Source organism: Diadema antillarum, unplaced genomic scaffold, assembly GCF_040938485.1.
Source record: "Diadema antillarum isolate AM-2024a unplaced genomic scaffold, OU_Dant_1.0 scf00000045, whole genome shotgun sequence".
NCBI lineage: Eukaryota > Metazoa > Echinodermata > Echinoidea > Diadematoida > Diadematidae > Diadema > Diadema antillarum.
In genome coordinates, this window is record NW_027270934.1 from 2,322,496 (window position 1) to 2,341,310 (window position 18,815).

The 18,815-nt window shown below is 39.0% G+C and overlaps 1 protein-coding gene across 1 annotated transcript; it reads right to left on the reverse strand.

The window, feature by feature from the left end:
- Nucleotides 1-11,953: 11,953 nt before the first annotated feature.
- On the reverse strand, nucleotides 11,954-17,718 carry LOC139714220 (actin-binding Rho-activating protein-like). The gene is made up of 2 exons (XM_071625938.1): nucleotides 17,697-17,718; nucleotides 11,954-12,510 (listed from the first exon to the last, which is right to left on the reverse strand). The coding sequence occupies exon 2, from the start codon at nucleotides 12,440-12,442 to the stop codon at nucleotides 11,954-11,956; it is 489 nt and encodes a 162-aa protein (XP_071482039.1). The 5' UTR covers nucleotides 12,443-12,510; nucleotides 17,697-17,718.
- Nucleotides 17,719-18,815: the final 1,097 nt, after the last annotated feature.

The following is an 18,815-nucleotide window of genomic DNA, read 5'->3' on the forward strand; positions in this document are numbered from 1 at the left end:
CCTGGTTTTATTGCAGTAAGTGGTGTATAATAGTTCTGTGCTGCTAAAGGTGCCTGTATGTTCTGCTAGCTAGGCAACAAAGTTTTGTCGCTTCGGGCAGTGGCTCGTTGGTTCGTGTGTGTCTGTCTTGAAATATAATTTGATCTTTTGGGGGGTGGAGGGATATGGCTTGTTCAGGGCATAACATCAAAATCCAATGCTGCTCTGCACAATTCAATTTTACTTGGAATCTGCCAAAATCAACCATGCAGGAGAAACTTTAAAAAATACTCTTGATTTCAACTTCCTGAAGTGACTGACGTCTTACCAAAGCCAGAGCACATATTTTATAATCATGGCTTGAAGGCTGGAGACTAAGCCTAAGGGGGAAAAAGGAATCTTTACTGTCTATCTGCTGACATTGAGACGAGATTGAAGACTAGCCTTGGTGGAAGGAACATGGGAAACCAGTGCAGGAAACATTGATAGGGAAAGTGCAAACCCCAGAACGAGTAGGTCACTTCAGACTCGTCAAATGTATGGACACCGTGACACTGAGTTGAGATACCACCACATATATTCAAATTAGACAATGTGATGTCATCACCACACACTTGTGTTCAAATTTTCACCAAAGGGAAAAATTTACATCCTGTGCATCAAATTATTGTATCAAATTATTCTTCTGTTATGATGACTTGGTAATCATGACAGGCTTGTACGTAGCTGGTAGATAATTGACCTAGACTTGATTGACTTTAAGATTACAGAACTGTATCGTGACATGTTTGAATTTTATTAAACATCTCCCATTCTTGAGTGATTTCACTCTTCTATTTCAAAAAAGAAAAAAAGAGAGAAAAGAAAATTACTTTGAACTTGGAGGAGCATTGTGCTTAAACCCATTGTGTGCTCTGAGTGCTGATTGGTACAGAAAACCCCATATTGTTGTACAGACTGTACAAAGTGCTTGGTGAAGAAATGGTTGAGAATGTGCATTAGTGTTGTGGACATACTCTGTGGCCCAATTTCACAAAGTGGTTTAAACTCAGACCATGGTCTAAAATAAGTGTGAAATAAGCATACCTCTGACATGCACGTATCAACTTGCGTTTGTTACTGGACGTCAGTTGGCGTGGGCAATCTGTCAGTCATGTTTACACAGATGAAATTTGAATAAACCATGTTTGAATAAACCATGTTTGCACAAACCATGGTAAGTTTAAACCACCTTCGTGAATTTGGGTCTGTGTGTCTTTGTGGGTGTGCTTTAATACACATAAATGATATCAAATGATATTCATAGGCATCATCCTATCTTGCAGGAAATTGCCAAGTCCGATCAGAAGCACTTCATGATCCTGTTCCGAGACCACAGCCTCCAGTTCCGCTCCCTCTACGTCTTCTCGCCGGAGTCGGAGGAACTGACCAAGGTCTTTGGCACGGGTCCCCGACACATCACCAACAAGATGACCCTTTCCCTCTACAAGTACGTGGCCCACTTTGACAATCCATATCCCTCATACAGTATCAACCGTAGTTACGTTGTAGTTGAAACATGTTAACTTAATTCAACATCTGTAGTAATTTGTTGTTGGTCATCATGTGGGTGGCTTCTTTTTTTTTTCTTTTTTCTTTTTTTTGCAAAGTAGAACTTCTTTCATTTTACAATGAAGAAAGTGTCACTTTAGGGTGTACTGCAGTGACAAGCTTCTTTTTTCAACAATATTATACAATTAGATTTAGGCTGCAAAAAGCCATTGTTGTTGATGTGACTAAGCTGATCAGATGTTTGATACAATGCATTGTTTAGGGGCATGGTGAAACACATGTCTTTAAATTGTTGTTTCTCCTGAATCTTAGTATGTACATGCTCCACAGATATGGCATCCAGATTTTTTTGTCTTCTAAATACCTGTCTATTTGGCCAGCTTTCACTTACTTTGTAGAGTAAGACTGAGAGAAGTGACATGTGTGTATATGTCTGAATCACCCATAGTGCAATCAACTCATTTCAAACTTTTTGCTGTTTACTTTGATATTGTTGTATCACTTATAATGTACGGATACAAGGAGATAGATGTTCACGGAATCTCAAGAGGAGACTTCTTCGGTTCTTGACCAATTCGGGATTTGAAGTTTTAATATGCTGAAACACGCTATGTTAATTGTGGGCTTTTTCGCTTTGGAATATTCTCCTCTCCAGGTATAACTCCGGTGGCAAGCAGTTTGTGAAGGTGCCCTCAAAGTCGATGTCCGTCCAGATCGACGGTCTCACGATAAACAGCACCTTCTGGCAGCCCAAGAAAACGTCGACGACGACGAAAAAGCACTGAGGCCTAGAGGTTGCACTCTACAATCATGCCAAAGATCAACTTATAGGAAGGTTGCCGTAGTGGCACATTCATCACCAGATAGGATAGATGTGTAACTAGAGGAAGCACAAGGGCAGGAGGGTGACCCTGATTAACAGGTCACAGAGGTCAGAGGTCATTGGTGGTGGTTACTTCAGATTTGTATTAGCATGTGAGTGTCACCGTCATTATCGAATAAAATGAATGAAAATACTCCAGAGAGAGTTTGAGAAAATGAGCCGAGGAGGAGATATATGCCAATATGTGATACCTGAAGTTTTCCTCTTGATAGCCTGCCTTTCCTGTCCAGAATAGGAGAAAGTTGATATGGTAGTCTCCCGAACCTGGACGGTGATGCCCAATGAGGGCAGCGCAAGCCCATCCAGGTGATCAAGGGGCCGAACAAAGAGCTCTGTAGATAGTCAACATGTGACACAACCAGTACCATGGAAGCTCCTTTGTTACAGTACTTTGGATACAGCCTTCATGTTTGGCAGCCAATCACGGTATTCCTGTAGCAATGTGGAAAATGTCTAGGCCTCTCCGAGAATGCAGTGGTGAAACTATAGAAGCATTAACTTTGCTTTCTCTCGAGTAGCGTTTCGATGCGTAGGCGTTTTATCAATAGGAGTGCTGATACTATGCATGGAAACTACGAACAAGACATGGAAGGCAGATAAAGATTTAGTACGTGTAGAATGCCGGATTTAATCGCATTTCAACCCATTGTGCAATCATCTGTAGGAATCTCAAGCAAGTCTGTAAATACTTGAATTGTTTCTGTATCAAAATGTGCTGAACAATCACTAGTATTTATTCAAAGGTAGTGTAAATCACTCTAACTGTATTTTTTTTTTGTTTCTTTTCCACAGGACAAGATTCTTTAGTCACTCCTTCATGATATATAGTGAGAAATGAACTAAGTCTATATCAAGTACGTGGAAGACCTTTATTGAATGGTTAAAGTTTGAATTATTGATGGGATACGTGTGGCATGGGAATGTATGTATCCGGTGAAACTCGTGAATCTGTATTCCCATCAATATGCAGAATTTGCTCAAATTTTACAGAGCAATAAGTATTTCCTCGAGCGGTAGCTTTCACAAAAGGTTTATTGCAGTTTCTGAGGAGATGTTCCACTTATTAAAAGAAGAAAGAAGGAGAAAATAACCCAAATGACCTTGCAGATTTTAGTGGTCTGGTTTTGGGATGATCAGTTGCAGTTATACCCGGGCTCTCAGATTGAAAGGCTTGGTTGCTAACTGAGAGTTGAGCCTGTAAGACTCAAAATAGCCAACCTGAGCTACAGTTCCATGAGAGCAGACCCCACCACTGACACGACTAAAAAAAAAAAAAAAATCCGCAAAACAATTTTCAGGAATGATTGGTTTGAGGAGTAAGTTATTTGCGATGACGTTAGATGGAATTCATAAGCAATCAATTTATGGCAGTTCCTGTGTATGAAACTTACCTATCTATCAGCTACTCAATTGTTCCTGTAAGACATGCATTATCTCTTCAGCATGACGAGACATATATGGCAAGATATACTTGAGGTGTGTTTGGCCAGATTTGTAAGGAGAATGAGCAATACTTCATTTGTCTTTTATGTAGGTCATTAAAGTTGAAAGGAAATACAAAGCCCAATCCAAATACTGGATGTGTGTATGTATTTGTTTATTTTTTTCATTAATATCTTGTTCATTGACCAATGCACTGCACGCTAATCATATCAAACTTGAGCATGCCAGACCATTCTTGCAATATTATCATGTAAAATCGTACAGATGTGTTTTATCAGTTTCAGAATGTGATTTTTCGCATTGAAGCTACCCTATCAAACAGTGGAAAACTTGTGTGAATGACCCATCACAGATGGAAAAGACTGCAAAACTGTGTGTCCAGAATTTAATTATGTGTTTGTTTGTTTGTTTTTCTCTTTATTATTTATCTTTGCCTTACCATGATTTATTTGGGGTCAGAAGTGTCCCTTGTCATTTTACTAGACCATATTTGCCTCCTTGGCCTTGAGATGTGTTCTTGAACCCTATAGTGTAGAGTCTACATTGTACCGTGCAATGTAATTAACTTTGGGAACAAATCTGTGGTTGACTGGATAGGTTTGCCTTTGTGTGGTTGGAAAGGTTTAAGTCTTGTGCCATTTTAGCTGCACATTTTGTTCTGTTTGTGTGTGGTTTTTTTTTTTTTGTTTGGATAAAATCTTTCAGTCCAGATTTTGTCGATTTTTTTCTTCTGATTGAGTTGAATGGAGTTCATCAAAATCCTGTTTTGATGTAGGGATGCTGGATTCAGAAGTGGCTGTAGTAAAGTTTATAGTGTTGGATCAGACAAGTAGACAGGTATAGTGGTGATAGACAGAATTGTAGGATAAAAGTAGGATGTAAGCTGGTTGGGTAGGGACCAGAGGTCCATTTCATCAAGCCATTGCATAACAATCTTTACATAAATCTCAGAATGGCCAAAGTCGCCCATATGTCACTATATAAGACTTTCAAGTCCATTTCATGAAGTCTCTCATAGGCGTGTCTTATGAGTGAAAAGTCGCTCATAAGACTTTTATGAAATGGACCTCGGGATGTCTAGTTTACCCGCAGTAAGCTTCATACGTCCTGCTCTTTTTCCTGCTCGGCTGAAACAAGACATCACCTTTTATGGGATGGCTGCATGCAAGACACAATAAAAAAAAAAGAAGAAAAGATGTAAAGCCCCTTTCTCCCCTTAAACTCCCTCAAAGAAAACAACAACAAAAGCAAGCCAAAACAAACCAAGACAAACCAAAACAAGGGCCAATTACATCCTTGGGGAGGAATGATAAAATTTCTCCTGATGAATTTTGTGTGTGCTCACTCTGATTAATTTAGATCATAAATCAGGTAATCTTTAATCATTCCTCCTCAAACTTCCTTTGTTGATAATTGTTAACAATAATGAGAAGGGATTACTCCTGAGACCTAAAATTCCAGATTGTTGTGGAAAAATTAGAAGCGGGCACTATCTCTTGTCACTTGTCTGATCTCTCACAACCAAATGTCTCTTTACTGCAGTAGACGCACATTTGTATACTTTGTCAACGTGAAGATTTCTAGTGTTCTTCGGGCTTCCAATATTCTTTGCAAATATAGTTTATGAAAGTGTGTTATTTTCTCTTGAAAGAGGTTTGTGTGTTATAGTCATATGGTATTATGATACCGATTGGTTGCTGCAGCTGTGTGTTTTAATCTGCATGTAGTTTGTGATGTATCCTGGGTCTAATGACTTCTATATTGCATGACTATCATAGAAGACTTCTCTTATCAGACAAGTTTTGCTTGTGCAGGAATAGCCTTACGGAGGCGATTGTGGGCTCGATATCAATGTCCAAGGATGCATTTGTCAGATGTAACGTCACCACCCAGGTTCTGTCCAGAAGTTAACTCAGAGGTCACACTTTACGCAGATACTTGTGTGCCAAGCTGTTGAGGACTCCTGTAAGATTGTTACTTCTTTGTAAGGAAAATCTGGATCATAGTTTAAAGGGGAAAGTTAAAAAAGAAACACATGATAATAAAAAGCAAGAAACTGGGAGGTTGCAGGTTCGAATCCTGCTCGAGTATGTACGTCCATGATATCTTTTATCATGACTACTACTAAAACAATGATCAATTCAGTGCTTATTTACGTCGATGTAGGGCAATTTGTCAATCTGTTGCAATGAAAACATCTCGACGGAAGAATTTCATGAATTTGAATAAACTCCTGAAGTTGTAAATTATGGTAGTTCTTCTTAACACGAGTGTCGCAGCATGGGTTGGCTCACGTTTTGAAGAGTGATCCAATAAATTCTTGTCATCACGGTACAATGTATCCAGCATTCTCAGGAATGTCAGAGATTTTAGTGAAAAAAAAAAGAAATTGAAAAGAAGACTTTAATATATTTGAGTAGGCATCGGTAGTGATAGTGTGTTGACTTGTACTTCAGCTGAAACTGTGCATGAGGGAAATGTGGTATTGTAATTAAGTTAGCGTTGAGTTCTGTATTGAGAAACGGCATGATTGGGGACATCGCTTTTGTCCGTAGGTGGCATGTGGCAGGTCACATGACATGTCATGTCATGTGATTAGTCACATGATAAGCTGTCTTGCAGGGTGAGCAATATCATCCATTTCTCTTTTCATTTCTTTTTTCCTGGAACAAAACATTCCATTGGTGTGCTTATCTATCTTTCAAACTCCAAAGTGTTTTATTTGAATTAGGAGTGGAATAAAGCAGTGCGCTGCATAGGACTTTGTAGTTTCATACAACTCAATCTAGTAGGCAGACTTTTTTGTGACCTAGATGGAATTTATGCATGCTTCTTCTTGTGTTGTATGTCATGTCAGTAAAACTGGATCATAGTTTAAGGGGGAAAGTTAAAAAAGAAACACATGATAATAAAAAGCAAGGAACTGCTTTCTTTATTTTGAACTAGTAAGAGAAATGTGTTGTTATATGACGCATACATGAGAACGAGAATGAAGAGATGTTTAGAGAACAGACATTTGTTTTATTTGTGATGCAAAATTCAAGAGTTGGGTCCAGTTCTTTGTCATGATATGGAACGTTTTAGAATCGTGTGATGCCGTCAGCGCGTGAAAAACCTATCACTGCTTGAGTGAACGGGTGAGTTCACACTGCCCAAAACAGAAGGATTAAAGAGTTGTAGAAATACCAAAATGTTTTGGAGAACATCTCAGTTGGCTGTGTGTGTGAGGAAGAAGAGGTGAGTGGAAGTGGCGATTTTGTTTTGCGATTCTTTGTGAAATGGCGTTTTAAGTTTGGATGAAGAAATAATTGTCCACTTGTTTTTCGCTTTTTGATGCATGTAAATATTGTGTAAATGATATTAACCTGTAAATATACTAGTGTCCATAATGTTGTACAGTAACGAGACACAGTGATATATAAATTCTGTGTACAGTTTATTATCTCTTGTACAGTCCCAGAAAAAACAAACAAAACAAACAAAGAAGAGAAATGCTGAAATGTGTAGAAATAGAAAATTCAAAATAATCTCAAAGTATAATGCCCTGTGACATAGACTAAATACAATAGAATGCTATTTATAGAGTTCATTTATGATGAAATATAATTTCTAGTAGAGGCATATTGTATTTTGGGAATACATAACTTGTTGACAGAGTTTATTATTTGTTGGGTGCCATCTTTGCACGAGCTTATTTCTATATATTTTTGCTGTTTTCATTTCTCCTGTGATTTAATGCCATGCACCTGTCCAAAAACTATGTTATTATTTCAGCTTAGGATGAAGAGTGTATATGGATACCAAACTGGAATGTACAGCCTTAAAAAAAAAAATGCATTGTTGATTATGAATGAAATTTATTGCCTTGAAGAGTGTACTTCCGTGTCATTAGTCAATTTGTTAGTGTAATGGAGCTTGTAAAGACAGAATGCAAGCACAGAAAGACTGCCCCTGATAAATGTCTATCAATAAGTACCCATGTATTCTCGAATGCAGCGATCTTGCACTAAGATGTATGTATATCAGTTGGATATCTAAGGTACTCTAATGTGAAGCTTTTTATCAAGATTTAAAACATTCTTTGACGGTAAAATTCTACATACAATAAACCTGGTTGCAGTATTCCTGTGTAAACAATTCCTAACATGTTCTATGTAATACAAAGGTTAAAAGTCTACACATGCAATGCCACAAGCTGTGCTCGTAAGGTACTCTTTGCAAATCACGCTCTCAGTAATACTTGTATTCCCCACAAGCTGTAGTCTCCACACATTTATGAATAGTGTCACTGAATTCTGACAGGACTACATGGATGGACATATCCATGATCATGATGTCGTATCAGCATTAACGGCGTTTGGAGAAGTGTGCGCCAAAAGTTATTCCTTTCTCGTACATTTCATGACATATATGTTTCCCAAATGAAGATTGGAGTGCTCAGGCTCCAGTCTGCACAAGAAGTTTGACTCTGACGGTCCCAGGATTATGATTATGAAGTGCCCTTTAGTTTATGGACAAATTGAATATTGGCAGATATTTACTCATCAAATTCATGTCTTTTTCACAGTTGATACAGACAGCACATGAAGTGATGTGCCAACGTTATAGTCTGGGTAAATTTTACATGGTAAAATGTATATGTATCGATGCTACATTTGTAATTCTTTTGGTTTACTAGAAACTTCTTTGTTTTCTATATTGCTGTACATGTGGCACTCTTATAGTCTCAAACCATGCTACAGTCCCACTGTATTGATAAAATTGTGTGGAGAATTCAGACCTTTTATAATCAATGATGCTATGTGGAAGAATTGCAGTATTCCAAGAGTTGCATTACACAGTATCCTAATGAGGGAGAGAGAAAAAAAAAAATACTACTTCTCAAAAATGTTGATTGTTGTGAGAGGCTCTGTAATGGTATTGTTGTCAGCATGCCTTGTGGGTTCTAACAATACAGATTTTTATCTATTAGTTTCCAATCTTGGACTCGTACTCCGTGATGATTAAGCATGCCATAGTTTCAAGCAGAATCTCATGTCGGGGTTAATGGAAACTCTCGTACAGGAAGAAGAACAAAAGGTCATGAACATTGTGTGTTTGTTGAACTTTATTCAGCCATGTTTCTATGGCACCATGCCTACTATGGAAAGCCAAGACAAAAAAAATTTTTGCCAAACCTGAATACATTGTACATCTAAATATTCATGCATGTTATTCCTGTGCCAGCATTTCATACAGTCGTCATCCCCTGTAATATCCTATGTGGTTCATGTTGCGATATTATCTTTCATATACGCAGGTCACATGACTTGATCTCATGTATCGTCATGAACACATGCCTCTAAAATAGTTATAGTCGGATATGAACAGTGCACAGTTCTCGTTCGTATATGATACAATCATTTCTGCATGTACGATGCCAAAACAACACATGTACCTGTATATATGCATTTACATACAATGTGACTTGGTTTGGATGTTCATTAATTCAACTCTTGTACAGCTGCAAAGCTGATAAACATACCATACACACTGCATAGTGGCATACACCTACAATCACTTACTTGCACATCAGAAGAACACACCTGTATAATGGAGGGTATGTTGCGTTGGCTTTGAAGAGTATTAAACTAATATCAATTTTAATCGTCTTTCTTGATGTACAGATTATCAAGTATATATTCCAAAGCTTTTCTTTTCCCACTTCAACAGTGATTGATTTATTTTTTTTTTCTTGTGTGTTGATGTGTCTGTCACTTGCAGTGTAGATTTTAAAATCTCTTTGAAAAAAAAAAGCAAAAGCAGTTCACCCTTAACAAGGATAAAGCAAGATTGTACTTCTCAGATGCGTACATACGTTGTAAAGTTATTGAATGTCATACCACAGCTGGATCGAGATGTTGCAGCATTAAACATTGAGATGTGAATATACCAAGCTTGTATGTGTGTTTCTTCCCTCTTTAGCGTCACACCTTATTCACTATTGATGTGTCACTGCAAGTAGTTAGTAGGTAATGGTGTTGGAGAGTGGTCTTTCTTTCACCGGTTAAAAAGGCATTACAAAGTATTATTCCTTTCTTCAAATTCATGAAATTCTTCCGTCAAGATGTTTTCATTCCAACTGATTGACAAATTGCCCTACATCGATGTAAATAAGCACTGAATTGATCAGTGTTTTAATAGTAGCCATGATAAAAGAAATCATGGGCGTACATACTCCTGCTCGAATCCTGCCTGGGTATGTACCGGTACCCCCATAATTTCTTTTATCATGGCTTCTGCTAAAGCACTGATCAATTCAGTGCTTATTTCCATCAATGTAGGGCTGTCATTCCTTTGTTGTAAAGTGTCACATTGGGTAGTATTGTCAGCAGTAAGCTCATTGTTTCTCAATTGGATCACATAATATCTTCACTAGTCTACATTTGACATACTGTAAAAGCTGGTATTCTTGTAGGGGTTTAATTTTTGTGAATTTTTTGAGTCACTGTAGGGCTGCAAATTTGACTACATGCGAAAGTATCCCCACCTAATCTTGATCACATTCAATTTGTAGAGTGAATGGATGTGTAAAGTGCACTCGGTGTCAAATTGTAAAAACTATATCTTGAGAAAATGTCTGTGACCTCAGCAAAAATATCTGCATGCGAAAATATCAGCTTTTATAGTAAATTGTTTGTCACGACATTTTATTCAACTTGTTACTCTCCATAATTCAAACCTTATTCAATTCCTATTCAATTCTCATTTGTCATTGTACAATATCTGCTTTCACAAAATCCACATTTAACCTGTTTAGAGGAAAAATATGCCTTTTGGAAAATAAGTACATTGTAAAGCAATTTGAAGATGCCTTGAACATGTTAGAAAGAAGTATGGGAATCCCATGGATAAGTCAACATACATAATATAGATTAGAATCAGAATTAGAACTACATTTTAGGATTTTATTGACTCTTGACCCCCTCTCGGGGTACGAGAGTACAAACAAACAAAGAATAGCACAACTTTGTATAACAAACCAGTGAATACAATTCTTGTAGATTATACATAATGACATGAGATATACGGAATAAAAGATAATTGAATATAGTGTGTGAGAATACGAACATGAGTAAAATGAAAAGATACACTAGAGAAGATACACAGACAATCTACATGTAAATAAAATGACAGGTTTTCACAAGCTGTGCAAAGCAGGCTGTTTTATGCTGTTAGTGCCATTGACACTGGACACAAGTTATTCAGATTTTGAATGCCAGTTTTGCCAAGACTATACCAATCTCTACACTTGCTGCTTTATGCTACCGTGTCTAACGTACTGTAATTGCATTTTGTTAGTACAATATGTGAACATATGAATATCTTATTTCCTACCTATCTACAGAGAGAAAGAGAGAGAGAGAGAGAAATTGATTCAGAAAGATAGTCTAAATGAAATAAAATGTAATTGCACTTCAAACATAGAAACAAACCTGAACTCTTGAACACCCGTATGAGATGACATGAATACACATGCATATAATACTTTGTTTTCTTTTTGGACATTTTGTTGCTGCCTAGCGTAGTTAGGTTGTTCTTGCGTAGTTCTTGCTTAGTGAGAGTCATTTATACCGAATATATGATATTTGTACCATACATGGCTGTATCAGGGATACAAGTAATAGGGTTCGAGTGTCATCTGATTTCAGATTTTTTTTTTTTTTTTTTTTTTTTTTTTTTTTTTTTTACTCTGCCCAAAAACCCACTTTTCATAAATTTTGGCAATTCAAATGCATTGACATATCTATATGTTAATACACTTAAAAGACTTTTTTTTTTCTTCATAAGTTTGATCATCACACCCCTGCTGTAGACCCTATCTAAGACTGGTAGAATTCAATAAAATTTGGCAAAAAGACCTGTGAATGGTTGTCCGTTGAGCCACCCAGATAGATGGTTTTTAGGCACAAAACTTCTGTCCACTTTTCAAATGCGTGGTTATATTATGTTCTCACAAATGAACTCCTTATAATACACTCATTTGAATAGCAAAATTGATCAAAGGATTTTGTGTCATAGATCAAATGAGATTCGGTAACAATAAAAAGCCTTAATTCAGTAACACACATCACACAACATGGTAATCACCACGTGGTCGTCCCGACGTTGCCAAAGCATCTCGCCCTCGAACTGGACGAGCCCCTGCTTTCTCGCGCGCATCAGAATCCCGACCAGTTTGTTGGAGATCTTGGCGTAGATTTCGAAGAGTTTGCCAAACGTGATCGCGAAGCGCACGCGTCCGTCGGCGAGGGTTTCGCGCCGCGCGCACTCCTGCAAGATGCGCACGAGCTGGTGTATTTCGCCGCTGATGCGCTGTCCGGCCTGCTGTCCTCGGATTGCCGTCTTCGACCCCTCCACGGGGCGCGCGTAGTTCGGGTCATCTTTATCCAACTTCGCTCGTGTGGAGGCGCCCTCCCACTCGGAGAATGGGTTGATGAGCTGTTTTTGCCGATGTTCTTCTTCCACGCCTTTCCACTTGGCGATTCGGCTATTCAGGCTTCCGCCCACTCCGTCGTCGACGTCCGCGTCGCAGCCGATCTCCATATCGTTGTCCACTTCATGCAGACATCGCCCGTAGGTGATTGAGGTATTGTGTCCAAAGCACCCCCTCCCTGTACATTCAAAAAGCACAGTAAGATGATATTGCCTTTTAATTTGCAACATGGGAAAAGAAGAAGAAGAAGAAGAAGGAGAAGAAGAAGAAGAAGAAGAAGGAGAAGAAGAAGAAGAAGAAGGAGGAGAAGAAGAAGAAGAAGAAGAAGAAGAAACACTTATTAAGAGGAAGCTACGGTTATTACTCAGGGCCGGCGCAGTGTTTTCAAAAGAGTGGGGGCACACTTCCGGGTTTCATGAGCTAACAAGCAAAAAAAAAAAAAAAAAAATAAGGTTCTCAGCTCATCTCTCCCCGTCCACTTCCGGGTTTCTTCAGCTGACAAGCAAAAAAAAAAAAAAAAAAAAAAAAGGTCCTCAGCTCATTCTCTCCCCTCACATTTCCGGGTGTTAAAAAAAAAGGTCTTCAGAGAAAATACTTCAAGATCTCTATTCTATTTCTATCTTAGTGCCACATACGTACTTCCGGTTTGAAAAAAGTGTGGGGGCCCAAAGTGATGACACCTTATGTATTCCTTTGTATGGTGCACAAAAAGTGTGGGGGCCCGAGCCCCCACGGCCCCCACGGCCCCCACGGCTACGCCGGCCCTGTTACTTATTTCGATTTCGTTTGTTTCTTATTTTCAAAATTTGATAAGCATAATTCCACAGTGTAGAACCAATTACAATAATGCTGGAAAACAACGACAGCAGCAGTTTGGTAAAATTCCAGTAAATATTACTCGTAAGTTATTGCGTAAACGAAAGCGGACGGACGGACAACCCGAAAACATAATGCCTCCGGCACCACTTCGTGGCGGAGGCATAAAAACGAGGGAAAACAGAAACAAATTATGTTAGTAGGCCCTAAATCAAGGAGGTGCTCGGCTGTATCTCCTCTTGGATAAGCTTCTCTCCTCCCCTCCCTGCGTGGCGTTCCCACAACCATACAGGGAGTTCGTGTCTGTTTTCTGACAGTACCTCCCTTCTTCTACAGCATTGGAAAGTAAGACAGAGCAATCGGAAGGGACAACAGTACTGTGTATTTTCCTGATATTATATCGATGACTTGGCGATGTTTTTAGTGAAACATGAGTTCTCATGTGCGGCTGCTCCATCCGCGTCCATGCATACTACGCTTCTTATATAAAAAAAAAAATAGTAATATAGGTTTTCCCGGCCAATTTCGCACTTTTGTCAGTCCATTTGATAAAAGGTTCATTCAATTTAGCGAAAATCCTCGTCACTGCACATTCTGTCATTCAAAATTGCAAGTGGGTCGTTCAATTTAGCATTTCGATCAATGAAATTTGCACATGTGCCTTTCGAATTCGTAAAACGAGCATTCAAATTGGCACGTGCTCTTCCGTCATTCAAATTCGCCAACACTGGCCGAAAGGGGTATTTCAGTCATTCAATTTCGCGTATGGGCAGTCAAATTCCTAACATATTCATTCAAATTAACGTCATGCATGTTATTTCTTTTTTGAAAAGGTGATAACATTTAAACGCGTATTTCTATGTGACTTTTTGTTTCATCCACGCACTGTTAAGCAGTAAAAGTATATTTTTGACCATATATAACTCGAGTTTGTTGTTCTGTAAAGCCCCATTTCTCTCATACATGTCATCTTAGGCCTACATGTACCAATACTACAGATTAACTTCATCTTCTTACAGTCATGACAGCACAAGTTAGATACAGACGTATTTCTCAAAAAGACAGAAAAAGAATTATAGGAACATTGATGATCATAACCTTGACTTCCTAGAACTGGCCGACACACTCGGAATAAAGCACTCAACGGCCAGATAAGTTGTGGCCATACCACATGATGCACTATATCTTCGGACTGGAAGAATCACTAAGCACATTGAAGAAAAAAAAATTGTTGCCAAAATCTCTAAGATAAGTACGAAAATATGAATTGTCATGACGCTTGCAAAACAATACCTATGTTGACAAAAAAAAAGAAATAACCAAAGCATAAACATGCGTGCTAAATTGACTGCAAAAGATGTTAAATTGGATGACCAAAAAATGAATTTGAATGAACGAGTGCGGCATGTCAGTGATCACGTGACAATATCATTCTAAATTGAATGAACGAATTACGAAATGGTGCTTGTTTTACGAATTTCAATTGAAAGAGTGTTAATTAGAATGAGGCTAAAGGTAATTTGAATGCTCCAAAATGAATTTGAATGAAGAGATCATAAAATTGAACTACCGAACATGTCATCTACGCTAAATTTTGCTAAATTGAATGCAGCAATTAGGAATTGGACTGACAAAAGTGCGAAATTGGCCGGGAAAACCTATATTACCTGTACCCTGAATACTGTACCCTGGGTATACGCCATTTCCCTATGTAATTGATTGCTTGGGTCACTTGTCTTCAACGCCCCCCCCCCCCTTCTCGGACCAGGCATCCGGTCAGTGATATTATAATGAAGCCTTGACGGTGCCTGGCCTTTTAAAGGGATGTACAGTATTGGTGGAGATGAGATACCAAGAAAACACAGTAGTATGGCACATACCATTCTACGAGGAATTCAAAGTTCATGTATGTATTTGACGAAAGTCAGTTTGGGATCAGCTGAAACATCAAAAGACAAAGTATGATAGGCCTAAAACAACGCAATTGTAATAAAAAGTGGGTCTCATCTTTTATTAGGATTGCTCTGTTTTGGATGTCTCAGCCATTTCAAAACCAATTCATCAAATAAACATTGATTTCCTCTTGGAAGTATGTTCTTTCAGATTTCATGAAAGGTTTCCTCATTATTTCACCAACAATGTTAGAAACAGTCATGAAGTTAGGTCTCAACCAAAACTATTATAATGTAAAACCATGGTGAAACACCCCCCTGATGTGCGGCTGCTCCGTGTACTTAGTAATAGTACGCTTCTTGTATTTATAAAATTATGATGCAGTCTGTACCCTGGGTACGCCATTTCCCTAATTCATTGATTGCTTGGGTCAGTTTTTTTTTTGTCTTCGCCCCTCCCCCCCCCCCCCCTCCCCTTCTGATCTCCAGGCGTCCGGTCAGCGATGAAGCCTTGACGGTGCCTGGCCAGTAAACAAACTCCGTCGCTGGGCGCATGACATCCATCGTGAGAAGACGAATGACCTCGCGTATATACCTCCGGATTTCTGCCCCATCCACCCCCACCCCCCCCCCCCCCCCCGCCTCCCGCCCGAAATAACAAAGCAGCCTCTATAAAAAGGCGTCTACTGATCACACCACCAATAACGTGACCATGCATGCATGCCGACCATCTTGTCCAGGTCAGCGGGGCGGTCGTAATTGGGTTATCGCTGTCTGGTCACTTCAGGTCATGGCAACATTTTAGCATCATGGGGGTAACGATACAGGATTTTATATTCCTATCTTAATTTTTGCGATATCATGATATTGATACAAGATTATTGGAGCTATAGCACCGATGCCAATAAAAGTACGAACAATACCATGTCGCAGTGACAAACCCAGCATGAGGGGTCAAAAGAAACAACCAGTAAACCACCTAGACGCAGGATTAGATAACACAACACATCGTTTTAACGAATTACTGTATGATATACACGCTCCATTACAAAATAGGTAAGTTTTCATTAAAATAAACCCTGCCTGTCCATGCCGTTTACCTCGAAAAATGGAGTTGTAAAAATGTAAGTAATTGAGGTATATTACATTTGCCTATATTATACGACATGTAGGTCCCATATGTCTCGTAGCTGGTATCTTTACCCCGTTTATAAGTTCTGCTCAATCGCATTTTTCCTTACGACGAAAGCATGTTACTGATTCTGTCAGTGCATAAACAAAAATGAACGCATTTGTCGCAAACAAAATAAATCATTTTCTTATTAACGTTACAAAATATTCTAGATGCAAACGATACGAGAGTTATATTTGCAATCACTTTTGAAACTCACGCCAGAATATTTTATAGATATATTCATCACACCTATTATACTACAGGCATGGTATTTACACAAGGGATCTATAGAATGAATGATGCAAAATTTAGACTAATTTCCCTATTGCAATCGCCGAATCTCGATTCTTCGAAAGCTGTTTCGTGCTCATCATTCTAAACGTATTACTCGGGGCTGGTCCATTAGGCATAATAGTATAAGATAAAAGGGATTAAAACAACTCTTAGCAACAACACCATGCAAGTTCAGTGGATACCTGTAAAATTATCATAACGCATGCTATATAGTTTGTGATTATTTCGACGAGCCGTTAAAAAGATTATTTCCTGCGGTTTTGGTTATAAATCGACTTTGGCATTGCTAATCAGCATATCCTATAATATACTTCTTTAATATCATTTCTGTATTTATTGCATTCACATGTTTTCCTTCTTAACCATTTCCCTTTACTCCGGACTGAATTCTAACGTACTTCAAAGGGATAGATCTATCCAGGGAGGTGGGAAGAGAGGTCTCTTCCCACCTCCCTGATCTATCCTGATACCCTGCCCATAAAAGTGCAAAGGGGCCTATAGATACGTGCGTGTGTGTGTGTGTGTGGGGGGGGGGGGGGGGGGGGGGGTGGGGAGGCGTGGACGGATTTTTTTTTTCAAGTGCATCCTCGATGTATTTACACATGCACGTATTTTGGTAGCTCCGTATTATTATAGTAGGCCAATGCAGTCACTCAATCCTTTTAAACTTATGAGTTATAGCTGCTGGGAAACAAATATGCACTGTCATAATATTGAAATAAAAGGCCTGCGCACAATTAACGTAATAAGGATGGGAGCGGGGGAAAATATGTATGAGATAGCCTGGCCAACTAGGGACCTAAAGATTATCTCTTTGCCTGGCAGTCTTTCGTGTACATAATTATCCACAGTGATATGACAACGACGTATGACCGTTGAGATACACCTCCCTGGATATAGGTCCTACTACATAATGTACCTAGGTCTATATATAACACGTCAATATAATATCTCTATATGCCTATAAATGCCTATAACGCACACAGCGTACAACTGTTATCGACAGTAAACATTGCAACTCTGAAATGAATGTGGCGCGTGAATATACAACGAGAGACGAAAATACGTAGGGGCCCTAAGCGAGGGAGAGGGAGAGAGAGAGAGAGCGGGGAGAGACCTAATATACCAAAGATGATAAAGGGCCTCGAACCGTGCAAATACATCGTAAGGAGTGTTTTCTATTTTTACCTCCCTGGTTACTGTATTTGCTGTCCACTGTTATGTCCAGCGAGGAGGGAACGCTATGACTGACCTGGGAAAAAACGTAGCGAACTGGTCACGACCGGTTCCGTGAGACAAACGAACCCCGTGTCCTCGTGTCCAGTCAATCAGTCTAGTCAAAATAGCGCGCTCCGAGTGGCTGTCCTCAAAAGGGGTGTGTCGTGATCGATGACGTAGAGAAACAAAGCCGCTGGTTGCCAAAAGCAAAAGCTATCCACCCACGATTTTTGTCGACAGAAGGTCAGGGCTTTAAATTCTGTGCAGTTTCACCATCATGATATATACAAAACTAAAATGCCTCCTAAAATAGTCTACATTAATTCAACTTGTGCAAAAAATAATATTTTTACCAGAGAAAATGAATAAGAATGGGCGTAGATTATAAAATTACGTTGAAATCAAATTGCTCTCAATACCGGCAATTGTCATTTCGCCGGACCGATCAATAGCCATAAAGTCGATCGTACGAGAAACGTGCGCAAACACATGGTGGAAGGAGTGTATCGCAAATAATATCGGTTGCATTTTCTTTTCCAGGTACAGTTCATGTACATGTGACTGGTGTCGGACACTTCTTTCAGCGACTCCTTCGTCCGTGCATAGGCCCCGATGTCACAAGTCAATTCATAGTTTCAATTTATCTTCCTTTAGTTAGAAAGGTGCGGGTATAAAAAGCAAGAATATACTGTAATCTGATACAGTTACACATGATTGCTCTTTGCATTAAAACTCCTTTGTTAGTAATCACTGATATATGTTTGTTTGTTTGTTTGTTGTTGTTGTTGTTGTTGTTGTTGTTGTTTTTTTTTTTTTGGGGGGGGTTATGAATTGAATTGAATTGAATTGAATTGAAAGTCAGTTCCCGGTCTGTGTTTCATACATAGGCCTACCGGGGAAATGAGCATTAAATGGTAATGTGTCGAAAATTTCAGTCCAGCAAGGATACTACCAATGCTCTCCTGTTGTAGATTGATAACAATGTCGGCATAATTCAAGCTGTCTCAATGGAAAGCTTTAGTTGGAAAGGTGCGATGTAAAAGTTTTTTATATAGTTTTTTTTTTCGCAACCGATGGCATAAAAGGATG